This window comes from Eumetopias jubatus, unplaced genomic scaffold (genome assembly GCF_037043125.1).
Source record: "Eumetopias jubatus isolate StellerSeaLion01/CBP00866 unplaced genomic scaffold, mEumJub1_p1.0 scaffold_11, whole genome shotgun sequence".
Taxonomy (NCBI): Eukaryota; Metazoa; Chordata; class Mammalia; order Carnivora; family Otariidae; genus Eumetopias; species Eumetopias jubatus.
Genome location: NW_028274817.1, coordinates 111,732,095 through 111,755,471, shown reverse-complemented (window position 1 = coordinate 111,755,471; position 23,377 = coordinate 111,732,095). Strand labels below are relative to the sequence as shown.

The window sequence follows — 23,377 nt, the reverse complement described above, 5'->3', positions numbered from 1 at the left end:
TTAGTTTTAGCAGGACCTGGGACTTTGTCACTAATAGAAATCATAGAATTTTTCACATCACATTATACTTCCGGCAGAGAGATCTCAAAATAACTTTTATACCCATTATTACTCCAAAATTATGACAGTTTTCAGACCTGCTGTTTGATCTAATTATTTGAGACATTAATAAAGCAGCACATAGATTACAACTTTATTTTTTTAAAGAATTTATTTGAGAGAGGGAGAGAGAGAGAGAGAGAGAGAGAGAACAAGTGGGGGGCAGAGGCAGAAGGAGAAGCAGACTCCCTGTCAAGCAGGGAGCCTGATGTGGGGCTGGAGCCCTATGTGGGGCTCGATCCTAGGACCCTGGGATCATGACCTGAGCTGAACTGAGCCACCCAGGCATCCCCATAGATTACAACTTTAAAAAAATATTTTAGTAACTATGTTTCAGTAAAATTGGTCTCCTTTGTAATCCTTTGTATATTTAAGCACTTTAAGATACATTCTGAGAAGGGATCCATAGGCTCGTCCAGATTGACAAAGGGGTCCCAAAGCCCTCCAAAATCTAAGAGCCCCTGCACTGGACTCCCAGCAGATGTTTCACTTAGAACACCCGACCTGCGGCCCTACAACAGGAGTTTCTCCAGTGGGCTTCACATATGAAGACTTCCATGAATAACAGCCAGATTCCCATCCACAAACAGCAGCCTGGATTCTCCAGAACAGCCCAGGTGAGCAGAGCATGTGGGGTTCTTAACCTTACTGTCCACAGGTTTCAATAACCAAGGACACCCAGGACTTTCCCCTCAGCTGGCTCCTCTGCAGGTACTCTATACAAGAAGACCAGGACAGAACCACGTGAAGGGGTCTCATTAGCCTGCTCTTATTCTTATTTATGGCTAGCAGCGGGTGGCCAAGGTGGTCAATAACAGCACGGTTCTTATAAATTAATTCTTTGGCGCAAATACAATGTGTAAAAACTTATCCCAACAGACTTCATAATGAGACTTTCAGCTCGACCTCCTAGAGAACTTTTTTTTTACATCATGATACAAATATTTAATCAGTCAACAAAATGACCTAATCAGAAGTGGGGGCGGCGATCTAAGGCAGATGGAAAGTGGTTAAATACTACCCAAGATAAAATGATTTCTGAACACTTACAGAAGAAGGCGTATCTTGAATGCTGACAGAACGTCATACTTTAGAGCTCGTTATCTTGTAATGTAAAAGCCTGCGAGTCCTTAGTGAAAATGGAAACCAGAAAAGCATTCCCAAGAAAATTTACAGAGCAAATGAACATGGGACAATAATATTTAAAAAATTATTTAACGTGACCACGCATGAAAAAGTCAATTCATTAAGAAAATCCAAGTCAGGTGCTGCTCCAAAAAAAAGGATTACAAGGTTTTAAGCCCTAATAGATACAATTCTTTGTCTAGTCAATTACAGAATTTTTTAAATCACCACACAATGCACATCAGGGAAATGCAGGGTTTTAAGATCATCGAAAATAGCATTCTATATTGCTGCTTCTCTGTTTATTTGGGCAGGAAAGGAACAAACATACAGAAGCTGAATAACTATTTCAACCGGATTGTCAGGCTCTTGTGCCACTTAAAAGGTAATTGAAGATATCCCTGCTGGAAACATGCCAAGCAGCACCAACTCAGCTATTGCAATAGCTCCTCTGCTTTGTTTGAACAACTGAACGGCTATCATAAAGTCCTAGAATTATTTCAGATCTGGCATGAATCTCAGTAATCACCTGATTCATCATCTCATTTTATACAGGAGGAAACCGAGACCCAGAAAGCTTAACCAAATGGCCCACAGAGGACCACAGAGCCAGAAAAACCTCAGGTCCTTTCCCTTCCTCCGCAGGATTCTGGTCAATAACTGCCATTCCATCTTAATTCTCAAAGATCCTTCAATAAAGCAAAATATTTCTGTGATACACAAAACACTCAACACAAACAGACGGGTGAATGGTGAATTTTATGCTATGTGCATTGTCTCTCAGTTTAAAGAAAACAAATGGAGATCATCAGACACCAAAGACGCAGTTGGTAGGCAGAATTAGATATTTCTGTTTTGGTTCTGACACTGGCCCTGTGAAATGTGACGTCGCTCCTGCGATATTCAAGAGGAACAGGCCCAAGTTTTGTGGTTTGCACCTCCAGAACACTCCAGTTAGAGAGAGAACACAAGACCACAAGCATGTAGGGAGGGGAAAAAAAAAGAATCAATCAAGACTAGAGAAAAGAGAATCTAAGATGAGGTAGAAATACTAAAAAAAAAAAAAAAAAAAAAAAAAAGCTACACAGATGAAATAAATATTCAAAGGACAGAGATTTTTGCAAAAGTCACATTCTATGTGTAAATTAAAATTCTGCCTCTCCGTCTGCTAGGAGACGTAGCCTTCTTGTTTGAAATTCGTTCTTCACTAATAAAAGTGGTAGGAATTCTGATCTGAACTCCAAAAACCCAAAGGATATCTAAAGAGGAAAAGAAATTTAATTGTCTTTTTACCAAAGTGTCCCTAAGCAATCTACATCTTCTTTGACAGTTGTGGATTCCAGGCCATAGCTAACTGAAGATGGGAGGCAAGCGGGGAAAGATCCAGAGAAATTCTGTTACCCTAAAACTTGAATCCTCAATGTGCTCGTGAGCCAGGTAAAAAGCCTTCCAATATTGTACAAAATGCACCCAATATTGCCCATGTCTGTTTCTCAAAGAAGTTCCAATTTACTGGGATTACAGAGATAACTATTTCAATGGGAACAATGAGTTTCTCTTAAATCTCATTGGTTTTCCAGGGGAAAAAAAAAATAACCACCTAGTCCAGAGGTCAAGAACCAGATTAGTTTTTTTAATAAGGTGTTTTTGATAACATGATCCTAGCCTGGAAATTTACCTTTGCTTTTTAAAAACCAACTGTGAACTCCGGCTTTAGGACATGACAAGTGAAAAATAAGGTCTTGTGTACTTTTAACAATTCCTTCTAGAAGTACCAGGTGGAATGGCTCATCTTCTCCTAGTAATATTCCTGGGGGACAGGGGAGGTGTATGAACCCGTGTTTCCTTTCTGGGGAGGCTATGTACAGCTTCCAGGTATTTACCCACCAATTCAAGGGAAAAAATGATTTCGGTGCCTCTCAGCCTTAGAGATACAGTCCTCAATCTTGGGGTATACAGGATTTATAAACTTCTCAAATAAAATGATTATAATGTGGTGGACACTCAGGCACACACACACACACCACCCCCACCTCAAGGTAGGAGGTGCTGCCCCTGCTGCCAGCCCGTGCCATCCAGAACGGCCTCAGTGGTGCACAGTGCCTCACCCAAAGTCACACAGCTCCCAGTGAGGGCTGGATGTAGGAGTGTAAAGGCCTGGACACCTCATCCCAACTCAGAACAACCCAGAAAGCCCGTCTGAGTGCCAGAGGCCGCCCCCCCCAACGGGGTCAGCCAAGTCCATCACTGAACCTGCATCCCAGCTTCATTTCTCTTTGCCTGGTCCTGCTTCCTTCCCTCCTATTCCTCAACCTTGATGCCAAGGGCAGGCCTGAATACCTCTCCTGCACACTGAACTCAGTCTCAGAGCCCACTTCCAGGGGGGAACCAACCTGCCAAATATACCGTAACTTTGAAAGTATGGTTATTTTTTGTAAAGGAAAATTAAAACAATTAAAGAATACCTATGGACTATGTACACTAAGAAGAAACTACCAGGAAGTTCCAAGGTTTAATAGGTAAAGTCATCTCTCCTGTTCCCATAAAGGCTCAACCTTGATCTTTCATCATATAAACAGGTTTTCTGAAGTGATAAAATGCAGAAAATGGCTATCTTTGATATTTGTAAAGCAGAAGGAAATAGCATAAGGATGAAAATAGATGAAAAGAAGACAGAAAAGTAGTAATTGTTACGGAACTTGGATCAAAAGCTGCATCACATGGGGGAGGGGATGGGGGAAATAGGGGCCAGGGATGAATACGGCGATGAGCACTGAGTAACGCCTAGAACTGCGGAATCACTGTACTCTACACCTGGAGCTAAAACAACCCTATGTTAACTACACTGGAATTAAAATTTAAAACTTAATAAAAAAACTCAATTATGAAGTACTACAGTGTGTTAGGTATAAAACATTTTTATGAAAGGTATTTTTTTAAAAAAATCTATCCTGGGGTGCCTGGCTGGCTCAGTCAGTAGAGCAGACGACTTGTGACCTTAGGGTCGTGAGTTCAAGCCCCATGTTGGGTGTAGAGCTTACTTTAAATAAATAAACTTAGAAAAATCTATCCTGAAAAGGAAATTAAGAAAATGATTTATTTACAAGAGAATCCAAATGAATAAAGTATCCAGGAATAAATTTAACCGAGAAGGTGAAAACCTTGTACACTGAAAACTATAAAACAATGCTGAAATAAATTAAAGAAGACCTAAAGAAACAGAAAGACATGCTGTGTTCTTGGGTTGGAAGACAATCTTGGCACAATGTCAATACCACTTAAGGGATATACAGATACAATGCAATCTCTATCAAAATTCCAATGGCCTGTTTTGTAGCAATGCAAAAGCCAATTCTCAAATTCACATAGAATTCCAAGTGGCCCCAGATGGCCAAAACGGTGTTGAAAAAGAACGAAGTTGGGGGAACCAGATTTCCTAATTTCAAAACTTATTATAAAACTACAGTAATCAAAACAGCATGACCCTGGAGTAAGAGTAAACATACAGATCAATGGAAGGGAATTTAAAGCCCGGAAGCAAGCCCTTACATTTACGATCAGGTGATTTTGACAAGGGTGCCAAGGCAATTCACCAGGGAATGAAAAGTCTTTTTACGAAATGGTGCTGGGACGACTGGATGTCCACATGCCAAAGAAAGAGGCTGGACCCCTAGCTCACACCAGACACAAAAACTAACTCAAAATTCATCAGAGAGAGAACCGTAAGAGCCAAAACTCTAAAACTTTGTTTTAATTAATTTTCTATAAATTTTTATTTTTTTAAATTCCAGTATGATTAACATACAATGCTATATTAGTTTCAAGTGTCCAATATAGTGAACTTTCCAAAAGAAAACACAGGTGTAATTCTTTGTGGCCCTGGGTTAGGCTAAGAGTTCCTAGATACAACATCAAAAGCACGATCTATAAAAGTAATTGATAAAGTCTCTGACAAGGGCTTTGCTTCCAGAATATACAAGGAACTCTTACAACTCCATAATAAGACAAAACAAAAACAATTAAGAATGAGCCAAAGATTCTAATAAACAGTTCATCGAAGAAGACTATGAGTGGCTAATAAGCACAAGGGAAGATGCTCAACATCATTCGTCACCAGGGAAACACAAAACTACAATGAGACTGCACCTCATGCTCACTTGAGCGGAGGTGAAAAGGACAATACCAAGTACTGGTGAGGATGTGAAGAAACTAGACCTTTGTTGCTGGTGGAAATGTAAAAATGCCATAGCCACTTTTGGTATCATCTTGGTAGTTTCTTTGAAAGTTAAACATTTATTTACCCGATGATCCAGCAAGTCTACTCCTAGGTATTTTACCCAAGAGGAATGAAGCCATATTTCCACACAAAGATCTGTACCTGAATGTTTATAACATTATTCATAATAACCAAAAAGTGGAAACAATCCAAGTGCCCATCAAATTTTTTATGGCTCACTAGTATTCTATCATCCGGGTATTCCACATTCCATCTGGTAAACGTGTTGTGTAGTTATTCAGAGAAACAGAATGTGGAATACCCATTCGATATGATAACTACTCGGCAATACAAAAGAACTACCGATACATGCTACATCATGGATGAACCTCAAAAACATCAGACTAAGTGAAAGAAATTACACACAAAAGACCACATTATATGAAAAATTGTGGAGAGAGACATCTATAAGACGAAGCAGACTGGTGGTTGCTTGGGGCTGAGGGTGGCAACAGGGACTATCTGCAAATAGGTGTTTTTGTGATGAAAACGCTCTCACACTGGCCTGTGGCAAGGGCAGCACAACTCTTATTAAAAATCACTGAATCCTGTGCACACAGGTGAACTTCATGGTATGTAAAGTAGGCCGAAATAAAGCGTTAAAAAAAAAAAAAAAACAATCTTGGAACATGAGAACAAGAGCATCTTCTGAAAAAGAACTGGGTACAAAAAATGATACTATGTTTCCAAAGAGCAGAAGAGACCAGAATGGCCTGAAGCCTAGAAACTGGTTTCCCATCCTTCACATCACTGCAAAACAAATGCTTCTAGAAATAGAAGCAAGCATGCTTATCTGTGATGGTTGATTCTATGTGTCACTTTGACTGGCCATGGGGTATCCAGATTAAACATTAGTTCTGGGTGTGCTTTAAGGGTGTTTCTGGGTGAGATCTGAATTTGAGTCAGTGGACTCAGTCAAGTAGATTGCCCTTCCCACTGTGGGTGGGCATCACCCAACCCACTGAGGCCTGAACAGAACAAAAGGCAGAAAAAAGAGGAATTTACCCTTTTTGCCCCCTTGCTGCTTGAGCTGGGACAGTCATCTGCTCTGATTTGGGGACTGGGATTTACCCCCTTGGCTCCCTTAATTCTCAGGCCTCGAGACTTAGGTCTTAATTACACCACCAGCTTTCCTGGGTCTCCAACTTGCAGATGGCAAATAGTGGGACTTCTCAGCCCCCATAATCACCAGAGGCGATTCCCCATAGTAAGTATCTCCTTTTCCCTCTCCATTATCTCCTACTGGTTCTGTTTGACTGGAGAGCCCTAAAGCACCAGCCATTTACCAAATGAAGCCAAGTTCAACACACCAATAGGGACAATTCTAGAAATATAAAAGGATTCCCTGAAGGCAGAGATCTCAAAGCACCTTGGTTTCCACCTCTTCATAAATCACTTCAAGCATTCAGCGACATGTTCAGTGTGGGGAATTTCATCCATACACCTGATTCCCAGGACTTGGTAATTCACCACCTAGGACTACGCTGTACCTTTTTTTTTTTTTTTTAAGCTGTCCAATTATTACATACCCACAGTTTCATCAGATTCTTCCCCAAAACCTCTGGAGTTAGTCCAGACCGCTGCTTCCAAGCAGCATTAGCCCAATCCATATTCAGGGGACAAGCGAGCAAATTCTCAGTAAAAGTCACCTGATTTACTGTGACATTCTCTTTCAATGTTTTATCACCATTATCTGTGAGATGACCATTCTGCTGATCCCAGCCTTTTCTGAGTTTGCCCTGCTTCCCTGCCACCCAGAGTAGTAGTGTCTCCCTACTTTCCAGAAACAGAAATCATTTGAAAATGACCATGAACAATACCTCTCAAGGTTTGTCTCCCTTCACCCTTTCCTCTTAGGTGCTTTTTCCCCCACCCTTCCAGCCACCTCTGGTCCTTTGTTTTGTTCTCTTAAATGCTCTAAATTTTCACACCCCATCAAGTGTGACAACTAGCACTGAGCACAGAATTCTAAAGTAATGGCAAATATGACAGTAAGATTATTTGCCAAATCCTCTAGAATAAGTTCACTACACACACACACACACACACACACACCCCTAGGGAAAATGGTGCCGTGATATAATTACAATTACCAGGAATGTGAAGGAATTCTGGGTGTTTAGAGGAGGGAGAATGTACCAGAAGGGAAGGTATTTAGTGGAATGGTAACAGAGGGCACTAAGGCTCTTGGAGAACAAGAGTATTTCTAGGCTCCAAAACACCCAATAGTCAGGATGGAGAAAGAGTTTTCTTCTTTGCACCTCACCTTAATATAATTCCTGTTTGGAGGAATAACCATTGCTGAGACATTCCTTGCATTAAATCCAAGTTACACCTTTTCACTTATGCAAAATACGGAACCACAGACTCTGAGAGCTGGAAGTTACGAAGTGACAGAGTTCAACCTTCTCATTTTACTGATGAGGACACAGAGGATGACTGCCAATGTTACTTAGAGACAAGGTCAGGACTACAACCTGTGCCTGCCGGCCTCAGGCCCAGGCTCCTTTTACTGGATCCCCACTATCTCCATCAAGGAGGTAATTTAAGAAATCAAGATCTAGAAAGAACAAGACAGACCCCCATAAGTGGACAGTATGAGGACATAAATGGGACAAAATGAAGCCACAGGTCTTCCTAGTTCTTTTCCTAAAAAGGACTCAAACCCATCCTGATGCCTTAATTTTACAGGTCAGCCTGTTAAATCCAAGCTCCAGAGGTAATTACATAAACGACATCACTTGTTTCGTTTCTAGAACTTCATCCTCTGGCTTGGAGGAGGAGAGGCAAGGCTTCCAGCTCAGGAAAGAAGCTTTGCCTGGGTTCCAGATAAGACTGGGCCCCACTGGGCGCCTGGGTGGCTCAGTTAAGCATCTGTCTTCGGCCCGGGTCATCATCCCGGGGTCCTGGGGTCGAGCCCCACGTTGGGCTCCCTGCTCAGCAGGAAGCCTACTTCTCTCTCTTGCGCTCCCCCCTGCTTGTGTTCCCTCTCTTGCTGTTATCTCTGTCAAGTAAATAAATAAAATCTTAAAAAAAAAAAAGACTGGGCCCCACAGCTGCGCGGTGGGACCTTCTGTGGAGGGGGTGAAGTCATGCAAAGCTCCCGTCTCCCTGGAGAGGGAACCCCTGGGAAAGCTCTACCTCCTGGGCCTTTTTATCCTCCCTTTGAGAATTCCAACCGCTAGAGAAAAAGAGGCAGGAGGCCCTTCCTTTTTAGAAGGGCCAGTGGAAGCAGGCTGAGGGCCAAAGGAAAGGGGTGAAGGAAATGTCCTTTGTCGTCTAGGTCATGACTGGTCAAACCACAGTGCTGCAGGTCTAGGAAGATGGGCGCTTTAAGGGGCATTCAAAGGTACAGGGTAACCCTGGCACAATTTCCAAGGACATCAACTTATTTGAAGAAAGTGGGGATTTCATTACATGATTCCAACCAACATGGCGTTATCACTACATCATTGCAGGCACTTAGAAGCCAAACTGGGAGACTTCAGCACGTATATGAGAGAGCAGGACGAATTCTGTGCTAGTTCTTTACAGCTTGTGGCAGGCAACTCTTGGCTAGGCTCCCATATTACCTGGGGTATAGGTTCTTGTCTCTCTGTTGTTAGGGAAGCTTTGGTGGCAAATGTGGGAGGTAATGGCTCCAGTAAAAAGGATCTGGGTGGTTGGTGGGAACAACCCAGATCAGGAGGAGACAGCCAGATGGTTCCAGGCTCAAAGTCCCAGTGCACAATGAGGAACAAGTCCATCTGCCTGATCTTACCTTCCACCCTGCACCCTGGCTGGGAGTGGGGCCTAAGCTACCGGGCAGCCTGAAGGACAGGGGTTCTAGCCATCCCCCTGAAAAACACACCAACAGGCACAATCAGAAATCAGTTTGCTATCTGTGGGATTTTCAGGCAAGCTCTTACGCATTTACAGGTTAAAAATCTGAAAACATCATACTTACTGTGTTTTTCTGAGTTACCATATCCTGAAAAGAAAAAGAGAAGATGAATATAGCTTTTATAGATAGCCATTTATTTCCATAAGCACTGCAAGCACTTTGCCCCCCATTATCCAGCACCCACGGCAGAGCACGAGTTATTCATTTCAAACCTTCTCCTTCCCCTGTGCAAAAAGCTTCAAATAGGGGGAGTCTCAGAGAATTGTAAAATTCATATTCTAGGGCAAACATATCGTAATTGGCTAGCTTTTGGAATGATGGCGGGGCATATATGGTTATAAGGATTTCCTGTAGCAGTGGCAATGCTTTTGTCCAGACGTTCTGAGCTTCAAGTCTGGGGCTCTGAATGCCCTGCAGCTCCCCTGCCCAGGGAGGAAGGTCAGGGCCTGGGCGGAACTGCCCGGAAGTACCGCGATATCGCGATATCCTCGGGGCTGCAAGCACCTCTCGGCTCCATCTGGGCGACCCCGCCCCGGAAGGCTTCCTAAGCAGCGGGCGCTGCTGGGAGCATTCCCGACACGTCACGGGACCGGCCTAGGAACCATCAAACCCAATGACGACAATTTTAGTCAGCTAACTTCGCATAATGGTTATGCAGCCCTTGACCGTATCATTTATGCGCCGGAAGCCAACACTTGCTGACGAGAGGAAACATAATTAAACAGCTGTGCCGTAAAATGGGTTTTATACACTCTGAGATTTCGGCACTCTGATGACAAGCGCAGCCTCCTTCTTCTGGTGTCATATAACAGACCACCCATTTCCATTTTAGGAATTATTTTTTCCATATTCTAAGAAAGTAAAACTGTCAAAGTCATGGGACTTTCAGAGGAGTCCACTAAGGCATTGTTGAGGGGGAAAAAAAAACATATTGCATTGGGAAAGAAATACTTGCTAATTTCATGTTTCTCATCAAAATAAGGCTTAATAATCTACCCTTTCACATTTTCTAATTCTAAATATTTGCAAGCACAACTACCTTAAGTGAAAATCAGTAAAAGAAAAAAAATCAGTATCTAAATATCTAAAGTAATAGCCTTTTGGGAAATTATTATACAGCATAAAATACAATAATAAACCCGTTTCTTCTTTCAATGTCCTCTGAATGACTTCTTAAAACCCAGTACTGTGCCCTCATTACACAGTACACATCTACGTCAAGTGTATGTGATACAGAACAGAGAGGGGTTCCACATCTGAAGCAGGCTGGTCTTCTACCAGGAAATAACTCCCAATTATTACAGAACCCAGAAAAATCTGGTTAATATTAAATCTCAACACACACAAAATTGTTCCCCTTTACCATCACAAAACTGTGCATTTATATACTAGCGATATTTAACACTAAGGGAGCTGGACATTTAGAACTGCTGCCCATGAAAGCTAATTTGAAGCCCCTAGTTCTCACCCGTGGCTGTACTTTTGAGAGGTTAAAAAAAAAAAAAAAAAAAAAGTCCCTCGGAGACTGTGATGTAACTGGTCTGGGGTATGACCTGGGTATTGGGATATTTACAAGCTGTCCAAGTAATTCTAAAGTGCAGTCAAGGTTGAGTAACACTGCTGTAAACAAACTGAGCTTTACTCCTGAAATCATCTAAAGCAGACAGGGACTTTCTGACCAATATTAAGACATTCGACAATGTTAATATTCCCTGAGTTTTACAGTAGCTCACCTCAGACATTCATATTTTACAAATATGAGCATTTTTTACATTTTTACTTTAATTCCAGTTAGTTAACCTGCAGTGTTGTATTAGTTTCAGGTGGACACTATATGATTCGGCCCTTCCACACGGGTCTTCCTACTCCACTGCCATCTCCCCCGCTCTGTTCCAAATATGAGCATTTTGGGGAAGTACTATTATCCAAAAAACATCTGTATCAAACTTGCAAGAATAAATTTTTTGAAATATCTATCATTACTGAGTCGTGCATGAACAGACGAGTTTTCAATTTTGCTCTGCTTTGAATGTTGGGGGGGAACACAACAGATTAAATACGGATGATGTCTATCTAGAACTTTCTGCCCACTTTGGTGACTGTTCTGTGTCATCATCTTATCATTTGAGTTGAGAAACTATTTTTTTAATATGTAGGTTTGGATCAAATTGCCCATTAAAAGATTCAGAGTCATGTGTTTGCTTCAATGGAAGTTAACAGTTTTTGCCTTCATTTCCCTAATGAGCCTGGAAACACTGAAGTGGCCTACAAACGCCTCTCTGTAGTACGTAGGCTCACACAGCGGTCAGGAAGTCATCTGTGTGAGCGAGAAGCTGTATAGTAGGAAGGAAGGAGTTGCACAAGCGAATCTTTTTTTTCCCTCCAACCTCCTGCGCTTCATGTACATTTCCTCTGAACGTGTAATACCGTTTTCCCAAAGCCAAGTATTCACAAGAAGATGAACGATACCCTTTACCTTCAATGAAAGAGCAGTGTCCGCGTCGGTGTCATGGTACAGGATCACATTATTGGCCATGTCAAAGCTTTCTCGGACCCCCAGATGGTAAAAGAGTGAAGGCTGTCTGGAGACATCACTCATGTCCACCACGGCAACATCTGAGACGAACAAGGACAGGACACGGTGTGGGAGAGAAAGAGAGGTGATCTGTCTACTGAATCTACTTCCTGCTGATCACCAATGGGGAACTACCGCAATTTGTATTTCTACCGACAGTATCTTAGGTAAAGCAGAAAGTAATGAGTCCTTGGCTTAAAATGACCCTAGGGAACAGTGGAAGAAAAGCAACAAGAAAAACCTCTTCCTTCCTCAAAGTGCTGGGAATATAGCCTCACTTAAAAATTGCTGATTTAGATTCACTGTTATCTTTATTAGGAAGTATGTCATCTCCAAAGAATATACTTAGCTTATATACAAATTATAAAGTATAATGAAACGTAAAACAATGCTCCTGCCATGCAGCCCAAGACACAGACCATTATCTGTATTCTCAGAGTCTCATGTGCTTCTTCCCAGTCACATCTCCTCCCTCCTGCTCAGAGAACACCTGCCTTGATCTCTGTATTTATCGGTTCCCTGCATGTCTATGTGTATATATAAAATATATATGCACGCACATGTATACATATGCACGTGGATATTAGGTACATGCACGCACAAGATTATAGATTAGATATGCATATATTATATATGCTTGTTATATATACACGTATATACTTATATATGCATGTGTATAAACAGTATATTGTTTAGTTCTGTATGTTTTTGAACCTTATATACATAGTGCCACACCATATGTATTCTTGGACTTGCTGTTGGTTGGTGTGATACCACCAGTTTGCACGTCTAGGTCTAGTTCAGCACCGCATTCCATTATATGAGGACTGGACAGAAATTTCTTTATCCATCCTGTCTAAATGCATTTTTTTTTTCTTTTTCCTATTTCAAACTGCTATGATGAACATTCCTTCTGGCTCATATGTCCACCATCAGCTTGAGAATGTAGATCAAATGCCCCTGGAGGTATGTCCTACAGAGACTTATTCCAAACAGGGGAACAACATATCACATCAACAAGGAGAGTGTTTAAATGTGCCTAGTAATATTGGATACCAGTTCAAAACTCGTCATTTTTGAAAGTATAAAAGCTCCAAGTTTGACTGGACCTTCCTTACCACATGCAGAGATTCTGGAAAGAACATCCAGACTTACTCTTGCACTGCTGTGACTCATAGGAAGTCACCGAATATCCCAAAGACACAGAACAGAGGTGAGGTGAATGGGCGCAAGAAGAAACAAGGAGGTGGGCAGTAGCCCCATCAGCACCAGGGATCGCTGGCTCTGTGCAGGAGGTGTTGGGAGTCCTGAGGCCAAGCGTCAACAAGCCCTGGGCGGGTCTTTTGTTTTTGAACTTATGGATTTCCTGCTATATGCCAGGCATCGTGTGGAGTTCAACAGATAGAAGTGAGAACAAGGCCTAATCCCTTTCCTCAAAAAAGTGTGTAATACAATGAGAGCGATAGGAAGGAAATGGTGGTTAGAATCAGTCAGGAAGGCAGAAATGAGGGGGAACCATGACAGAGAACCACCAAGAGGGTACTCCACCCACACTGGGGTGGAGGTCAATCAGGGAAGCCCCACAGGAAGTGATGTTGTCGGGGATCTGAAGGTCCAGAAGAGTCAGGCAAATCGGTGTGCGGGTGAGGTGACGGGAAGGGAAGAAAGAGTGTTGCACGAAGAGAAGACAACAAGCGCAAAGGGCCAAAGGTAATATGGGGTATGTTAGGGCAACTGCAAATAATTTCCGGAGAAGATGAACCTGGAAGGGCTAATAGGTGCCAGATGGTGAAGGGGTCCGAAGGCCATGTTAAGAGAGCTGCCTCTGTCTTAAGGCGATGGGAAACCTATGGTAGGGTGGTTTTTTGGTTTTTACTTTTTATCATGGGAAAATACAAATACATATAATAGAAGAGTATAATGAAACCCCCATAGACGCTTCACTTCCCTCAACAATTCTCAACTCAAAGCCCGCCTTGTTTCATCTCTACTGGCACCCACACCACCCCCTTCCACATTATTTTGAAGCAAATCCCAGACATCATTTCATTCCCAAATATTTTAGTGCACACTGCTAAAAGTGGAGAAGGCAAAGGAAAAAAAAAAATCACTATAGTGGACGCCTGGGTGGCTCAGTTGGTTAAGTGTCCAACTCTTGGTTTCGGCTCAGGTTGTAATCTCAGGGTCATGGGAACAAGCCCACATTAGGCTCTGTGCTCAGCAGAGAATCTGCTTGGGATTCTCTCCCTCCCGCGCCACCCTGCATGTTCTCTAAAATAAATAAATAAAATCTTAAAAAAAAATAACTGTAGTATCAATGTTTCACTCAAAAGTTCTTAAACAAAACAAAACAAAACATGAGGGGTTTTAAACAGGAGCCTATTATACCCAAATTCACCCTTTTGAGGTTGTTGCTCAAGAAAGGACAAGTGAATATGCTGAAGAAACACTTTACAACCCAGTGTGGTTATCTCCAATGGGTAACTCCTCCCCACAGACATTTGCTTGGAGTCAAAAAATCACACTGCAGCTGAATGAATCAGACATTCTGCTTATAGGATCGTTCCCTGGACTCCGCCTACTCACATCAAAAAGCACGGGTTTCCTACTGATGCTATTAAGAAGCGGCAACACACGCTAACACCAAGGCCATGGCAACTGCTATAATTAGTTACCTGAGGAAAGCAAGCAATCTGAAGACAAAGCAGAGTGATGGGAACAGGCAGGGGACAGGGATGAAGGACAGAAGCCCCCAACTTATGTCAGCCATTTTTGTAGGAAACCTTCAACTTAGGGGGAGCAGCTTGTCGCTGAGGAGATGACGATTTAATCCAGTGACACGAGTTCTTTCTTTCCTCTGCCTTTTCAGAGGTCTGTGTCAGGTCCTGTATTCTAGCCTCACCACCTCCACCAAAGAGCCCCTCCGTGGTTCCACCAAGGGTTAGAATAGAGACTTTTCAGTACCTAATTAACACAGAGCAGATTGATATTGCCACTCAAAATTCCAAGTAATCCATGTTCAATAGAAAAATGGTCTCATACCCAAAGCTGCCATTTTTACCTGATATTTGTCACTCAGGCCACTAGACTAAGTTTACACTGAGGATTTATACATACAATAATATTCAACCAGCTTAGTTTTACAACTCCTAAGATACTAATTTAGATTTATGAATGCTAAGTATGATTAAACACCACATTGGAATTTTTATATACGAGGCATCAAGGGTTGTTTTGTTTTTTTTTTTTTCAAGAGATCATAAGTTACCTAAAAGCTTCAATCACCACAACGGTCACCTGCTTTGATATTTACAAAGTAGTTCCACAAACATCTTGGTTAAATTTCAGAACCACCCTGGTATACTGGCAGGCAAGGTACTGGCTTTACTTGGCAGATGGGGAAATGAAGCACAAAGATTCACCCAAGGTCTCACAGCCAGGGCACAACAGAATCACGGCTCCCAAGTGTCCAGGTGAGGTTTTCTACCTTCCTGAATCTCACCTTCCTGACTCACTTTCTGAAACATAGCCACCAGGGGTAAAACAGTTGATTTATCCAGCTAAATCTTAGACAAATAGATCGCAGATAAAAAGAGGTAAAAGGCAGATTTTCATTTGCAAATGCAGCCCATGCTCGAGCAACCATTACCTTTCAGTTTCTAAGGACACAGGTCAGCTTCTGGGGAAAAGTCTGCATACAATAAACCATCCTTTTTTTTTTTTTTAAGATTTTATTTATTTGAGAGAGAATGAGAGAGAGCGAGCGAGCGAGCGAGCGAGCACAAGAGGGGGGAGGGTCAGAGGAAGAAGCAAACTCCCCTCTAAGCAGGGAGCCCGATGTGGGACTCGATCCCGGGACTCCAGGATCATGACCTGAGCCGAAGGCAGTCACTTAACCAACCAAGCCACCCAGGCGCCCCAATAAACCTTCCTTCTTGATGGGGACATATATGCACCTTACCCATCTTGGTTTAACAACCCTTAAGAAGTGATACCACAACAGGAACTTGCAACAAGCCAAGGCTCCCCTTAAAATCTACTCTTAGCAGGAAATTGTCTGAATTTAAAAACAAAGTGCCCTTCAAACAATTTAAGAATCAATTACAATTATCCCACTACATGCTAATATGAAATCAAGATGAATGATACATAGGATTTTAGTTCATTAAAAACTTTTGAATACTTAAACATTCTTTTTGTGCAATGTTTTATAAGTAAAACTGTAATTTTCTAGTGTGGTTTAAAAGCATCTGATTTCCAAAGCAAAGCATTCATCAACAAAATGATATAGTGGTAAATCATTTACCAAATAGTAATTCTGTGATTGTACTGGCTCATGCCAGTCTTTAAATATATTCCAGGCAACCTGAAATAACGAAGGTAAGATTGGTTGTATCTAAATGAACTAGATTTCAGAATAACTTTACCGCTAAAGACATCTTAAAAAATCTGATGGGACTTAGGACAACATTAGTTATCCAAAAGCTACCCAAAAAACAGCAGAGCCCAGATTTACTAGCACCTTCTACTTCTACTTTAAATCCAATTTTCCAATCCCATAAGGAGGAGACAACCTACCAATTCAGTGTCAGGAAGTCAACAAATCCTTACCAAATACAACATCGACAGGGGCTGGGTGCCAGGTGCTTGAAGTATTATGTTGCGACGGGGAAGGCAGGGGGCAGGAGAGTGGGGACATCGGGAACCTATACCTGGCCCCCATCTTTGGCTTTCCAGGATCTTTTTTTAAGAATGACCAAAAAAATAAAATGTGTATACCTTTGTAAGTGTGATTGAGATGTGTCCACTACCAGTTTTTTTCAAAGACATGTGCAAAATATAAGCAAACTATGTTCTGAGGTGAATGGACTCACTGAGCTTAATTTTAGAGCACTCACAATGAAATATTTGCCACATAAAACGTAGCATGACTTAAGTCACTTAGCTTTCACATGTTTATGTTGCTCTTTCAGCTAACAAGGAAAAGAACACCGCACGCCAGGGTGCATTCATCACTTTAAGTGCTTTCAGTATCAGCGCCAACATCCATGATGGTGCCCGTCACAGCTCCAACTCGGGGTTCTCTGGCAGCCCCGAAATATACCACCTCAATATTTTCATCGTCATCACCTGAATGTTCTCTTCAGCTTCCTTCCACCCTTTTATAAAGGGATCTGCTTTGACCTAACTCTCTTTGGCAAGTTTTTTGGAGACGTAGTTCTTAAAAGCCTTTTCTGACCAGCAGATAATGACTCTCTCTTCTACAAGGTCTGTGTCATACATCACCTTCAAGAGGTGTGCGATTTCAGAGATGAGGAGAGCTTGAGGTACTGGGACCACACAGCGCCAACTGTGAAGGGGGTACCGCTGAGCTTTTCTGTCAGAGTGACACAACTGTAGGAAACAGCGCTGCCTTCCTTAATTTGTCCTCTGACTGTCTCATTGAAATGACCGCCAGTCAACACAAGAGGACCTGTGGCTTTTACATCCACTTCAACAATAACACCCCCCTTTTTCTTAATGAAATCAGCTGTTCCTTCAAGATCAACTCTAGGTGCCAGGACTTCTGGCCAGACCACTGATTTCACCCATGCTGTGCTCCAAGCTTCCTGAGTGAGGTCTGCCCCACAGCCTGTGGAGGGGCACAGAGTTCACTTGGTGATGGCAGTGGGAATTCACTGCTGCATACAGGGCCGTTTTTCTTCGTCCTTACCCCATCTAATTTCCTTTTTTTCTCCCACGTACCAGTATCCTTTTTCCTAGGTGGTTCTTTGAGAATCAATGTCCAGAGTTCCTGGTTTCCATCAAGCATGCCTCGCTAGCCACAGACTTTATGAAAATTACTTAGCAAGGTTGTGTCTTTTGAGTGCAGGATTCTCATTCTCAGGAAAGAGAATACCTTTTTTGGTAAACCCAACCAACAAGTCTTACAACGTCAGCCCTGTGAGATCCAGTGACCATCCAAGGGTCATTCTAGACATCAAAATGGTCTTGGCTCCCAGCTCCCAGCCAAAATAACCGGAGGACTACTCTGGAAGCCAGTCAAGAGCCTTTATGATATCAGCCATTTCCACTGTCTTGTGTTTCACATATGCCACTTCTTTTGCTCCCAACTCTTATCACACAGAGCATCTGGTATGGACAGAACTGGCCTGATACAATACAGCTGGCCTTGAGGATATTTTTGCTTGTGGTAAGTCGTTCAGTAAGATGCAGAGATATTATATTCTGGTTACTAATGCTTCATGACAAAACATCTCAAAATGTAACGGTCCAAGTTCTGGTTCTCAGATGGAATACACATTCCAGCCTGTCTCTCCCTGAACACCTCCATAAAAACTAGGCAGAATGGATCAAATTGCTATTTAAGAATATGAAAAGGAAGCAAGCAGATTGGAGAAGACCCGATCCCAAAGTACCACCAAACCAAAATCAAGTTCCCCGTTTCCCCTCCAGTCTCCCCTAGCTCGGACTGAAGGCAGCCTGAAACCCCCAAAATGGGTGCTGGGCGTCGACACAGAGTGCGCCAGGAGAGGCCCTCTACTTCTGGCTCAGAAAGCAGCAAAGGGGCCTCCGAATGCTGAGAGTGAAGGCAGTTGTCCACTCTTCTCTTTTCTCTCTTCCCTTGCACATCCAGGACCCCTATGATCCCACGGCGATAGCAGGTGAGACCGTCAGGGCAGTGGGGCCTACAGGCGCCTGGACCTCTGAGACAGTGGAATCTTCTGCTCTAACTGGAGGAGCTGTGGTCCCAAGGGGGGTGGTGGTGAATCCCCACCGCTTTTTTCTCTCTCTGAATTCCTGGCCTCAAACACAGGCAGTTGTGGGAAGTGTGAGGCAGAGTGGGTTAACCAAAGCCTGGGTCTTCTGGCCACAGGACCGAAAAGGGGAGTCCCAGTAAATCACAAAGTACAAAGCCAAGGAGCGCTGAAAAGGCTTTGAAATCACAAAGGGTACCACAAGTGAAACTGAACTTGGCAGCCTAAACCAACCAGGTTGACCACCCATTAAGGCAAAAATACCAACAGACTCCATAGGATATATGCAAGGCCTAGATTCTCATCAGAGGATTTCAAAAGATCCAGGGTACAATCCAAAATCACTTGGATCACTTCAAAGACGCACGAACGTTTCAACTCACATGGGAAAAGACAATCAATGGACTCCAATAACAAGAGGACACAGACATCAAAATTACCTGACAATGACTTTAAAGCAATTACTATAAAAGTCCTCCAAAAAGTAAGGGCAGACACTTCTGAAAAGAATGGGGAAAAAAAAGTCTCAACAAATAAAGAGAACGAAATGGAAATCTTAAGAATGAATAATATAATAACCAAAATAGAAAACTCACCAGAATGACTCACAAGAAGAATGGACATGACAGAGGGGTCAGTGAAATTAAAGACTGCTCAGTAGAAATGATCCAATCTGAACAATAGAGAGAAAAGACTTTATGCCCAAACATAGAAACATCTAGAAATTAAGGCCCTCTTCCAAAGGCCCATAAACCAATAGGTGAAAAGCGCAGGGAAGGATCATGAATAAACAGCTCTCGGGAAAAAAAAGGAGGGGGGGAAATATGCCCAACTACACGCAGAATAAGGGAACTACAAGCTCAAACTAAGATACCATCTCTCAACTATCAGATTGCCAGGAGTCAAAAGACTGGCAACCAGTTTGGCCATAAAGAAAGACAAGGTACAAAATGGTATAACCCACAGATAGGAATATGAGACGAGCTACAAAATTATAGGTGCATTTGTTCTTCAATACACAAATGTCACTCTGTGATACCCAATGAACAAATAAACCTATATACATATTACATAGAACCGACACAAAGTCATTCACGGCAGCTAAGTAGCCAAAAATAATCTATCTATATGTTTACAGATATATATAATAATCTAGATATATATTCTAAGTATCCTTTAAGAAGGGATTGGTAAAATAAACAAGATGCATCCACCCAATGAGTACCATCCACAGCTATGAAACAGAAAAGGGAAGAGTCCCATCTTCTGATTTGGAAAATTGTCCAGGCTCGACTGTTAATGGAAAAATGCAAGATGCACAACGGTATATTTGGTCTGGTACCTTTTAAATAAGAAAGGGAGAATAAGAATGTACATTCATATGTGCTTTTATTTACACAGCACAAGTGGTCACACTTTTTCCATAAAGGACCAGATAAATATTTTTGACTTTGTGAGCTACACAGTCTCTGCCATTACAGAGATGCATGGATGTGTTCCAATAGAACTTTATTTACAAAATGAAGGTAGCCAGCTTGCAGATTGCCACGTGCTGACCACGGAAATAAAGAAGTACTATAAGGATAAATAAGAAACTAAAAACAAAATTAGGGGAAACAGTGTAGATGGGATAAAAGTAATAAATTGGACTTCATCAAAATTAAAATTTGTGCATTAGAGACAGCATCAAGAAAGTTCAAAGATATATCACAGAATGGGAGAGAAAATTTGCTGATCATGTATCTGACAAGGGATCTGTCTCCAGATCATGTAAAGAATTTTTACAACTCAATAGTAAGACAAATAGCTAAAAAAAAATGGGCAAAGGATTCACACAGACACTTCTCCAAAGAAGATATAGAAATGGCCAACAAACACGTGAAAAGATAGTCAACATCCTTCGTTACCAGGGAAATGCAAATCAAAACCACCATGAGCTACCACTTTAAACCCACTAGGACAGCTACCATAAACAGACAAGAACCAGTGTTGATGAGGATTTGGTGTGACTGGAACGCTCATTCGCTGTTGGTGGGAATGTAAAATGTGTAGCTGCTTTGGACAACAGTCTTTTGGAAAGCGGTTCCTCAAAAGGTTAAATATAAGGTGGATGCAACTCAAGTGTCCATTGATGGATGAACAGATAAAACAAAATATGGTATATCCCTACAACGGATTGTTCAACCTTAAAAAGCAAGGGAATTCGGACACATGCCACAACATGGATGAACATCGAGGACATTAAATGAAATAAGCCAGTCACAAAAAAATAAATACTGTATGATTCCACTGACATGAAGTATGTCCGGTAGTCAAATCATAGAAACAGAAAGCACAATAGTGGCTGCCAGGGGCTGAGGGGAGAGGAAAACTGGGAGTTGTTCAATGGGTAGAGAGTTACAGTTTTTTAAGATGGATAAGTTCTGGAGATTGGTTGCAGAACAAAGTGAAATGTACTGAATGCTACTGAATGGCTCATTTGGAAATGGCTGAGAGATTTTGTATTAGCTGTTTTTTAATCACAACACAATTTTTTTTATTTTTTTATTTTTATTTTTAAGATTTTATTTATTTGAGAGAGAGAATGAGAGAGAGAGAGAGAGAGAGAGAGAGAGAGAGAGCGCGAGAGAGAGAGAGAGCGAGCATGAGAGGGGAGAGGGTCAGAGGGAGAAGCAGACTCCCTGCCGAGCAGGGAGCCCGATGCGGGACCCGATCCCGGGACTCCAGGATCATGACCTGAGCCCAAGGCAGTCGCTTAACCAACTGAGCCACCCAGGAGCCCAATTTTTTTTTTTTTTTTTTTTTTTTTTTAAGAAAGTTAAACAGAGAGTTATTACCACAGGCTCTAGAAATCCCACTCCTAGGCTAGGCACATATTCAAGAGAAAGACAAGCAAATGTCTACACAAAAAGTTGCAGTATTCTTCAAAATTAGAAATCACCCCAAAATCCGTCCACAGATGGATAAAAACGTGGTATATCCGTCCAGAATTTCCCACCGCCCCCCAAAAGGAATGCAGTCCAGACACGTGCGGCTACACGGATGAACCGTGGACACGAGCGAGAAGAAGCCAGTCCTACAAGACAGGTTACATCAGGCCGCTGACATGAATAAGCCCAACTAGAAAGACAGAAAGGAGAGTAATGGTTGCCCGGGGCCGGGGCTAGGTGGCTGGAAGGGGGAAGGACCGTGAACGGGCACAGGCTTCTTCGCTGGGTGCAAGGGCGACGGCTGCAGGTTCCGGATGGGGACGAAGCGCCACCGCGGTGGAGCAAAGCCATCCCAACGGAGCTGCGTTCTCGGGGGCTTGGTCTGGTGTTTGAAAAAGTAGAATATTCTTAGCAGCAGCACTGTTCCTACTTTTGAACTACTCAAATGTTCAACAACAGAGAACAAACTGTGGTGTATGCTTACAATGAAATACGTAGAAATGAAAACAAACAAATTATTGCTGTATTAACAGAGAGGAATTCCAGAAACATAATGGTCAGTGAAAGGAGCCAGAGACAACAAAAGGAAATTGTATTATTCCATTTATAAAAAGAGAAAGAGGCAAGCCAAGAAACAGACTCTTAAGAGAACACTGCTGGTCACCAGAGGGGAGGTAGAGAATGGGGGAAACAGGTGATGGGGATGAAGGAAGCGCACTTGCCCTGATGAGCGCCGGGTGATCTATGGGAGTGACTCACTATACTCTACACCTGAATCACTATATTCTACACCGGAATATGTTAAGTATACTGGAATAAAAAAAAAACTTAAAAAGAAAAAAAAGTACACCAACAGGCAAAGCTAACCTACGCTGAGACATCAGACAGTTGTTGCCCTCGGCCAGGCCGGAAAACAGAAGCCAGCACACTCTGCGGCGCGACTGGCGCTCCCTTTTCTGATCCAAGTGCAGAGTTACGCAGCACGCAGAGCTTGTGAAAGCTCATAGAGCACACACTTAAGATTGTGCCCTTTTCTGTATGTATTCTGTACCTTGATAGAAAGAAAAAAAAATCAAGAGCATCTCAAAGCGGGGGTTTGTACCTTTTCCTCACTTCCATTCTTCAGCATAGGACCAGGAATGGAGCTAGGGTTAAATCTCCAATCTCCAAACTTTGGGGGAAAAAAATTGTCTGACCCGACTGCGGGAGGATAATGTGACCCTACCACCTGACCTTGTTGAGCACTTAACCAAGTTCAGGGCACTATGCGTCAATCTCTAGAGAATTTTTTTTTTTTTTAACGAGGCTTGGAGATGTTAAGTAAGCTTATCCCGGGTCACACAACCAATAAAGGACAGGGCAAACCTGGAAACCGGATCTCCAAAGCCAGGGTTTTTTTTTCCCCTCTGCCACTTGTGTCACCCAGGGCAGTGGGACACAATGATGGAACACATGCTGGTCAAGCCTCATCATGGATCTGTTTTGGTGGTCTGTACCCCAGAAGGCAGAAAGGCCACTGGCCCGAAGGATAACCTGCACTTCCTACACGTTCCTGGATGGTGAGGTGCCAGGCAGGCAGCCGTGGTTCTGGCAACTCGACTCCGAGTGCCTGGAGCACTCATCCGGGGCGAGATGCTTCTCTCAGGTGCTTGAGACAATGTGTCAGGTGTGCTTCATCACAAGCCACCTGCGTCCAACTTCGTATGTGATCAATCACAGACCTCAGCGTAA

General features: G+C 42.5%; 1 protein-coding gene across 3 annotated transcripts in view; it reads right to left on the bottom strand.

The window, feature by feature from the left end:
* Positions 1-23,377, bottom strand: part of MAP3K15 (mitogen-activated protein kinase kinase kinase 15) — a 118,149-nt gene that overhangs the window by 85,726 nt on the left and 9,046 nt on the right. For all 3 annotated transcript variants that reach the window (XR_003612184.2, XM_028122543.2, XM_028122544.2), the window contains exons 2-3: positions 11,860-11,999; positions 9,447-9,470 (exon numbers count right to left, since the gene is read on the bottom strand). Coding sequence is in view for 2 of the 3 variants with exons in the window: in XM_028122543.2 (XP_027978344.2) it covers positions 9,447-9,470; positions 11,860-11,999 (164 nt within the window). In the remaining variant the exon portion in view is untranslated. The remainder of the gene's footprint in view (positions 1-9,446; positions 9,471-11,859; positions 12,000-23,377) is intronic.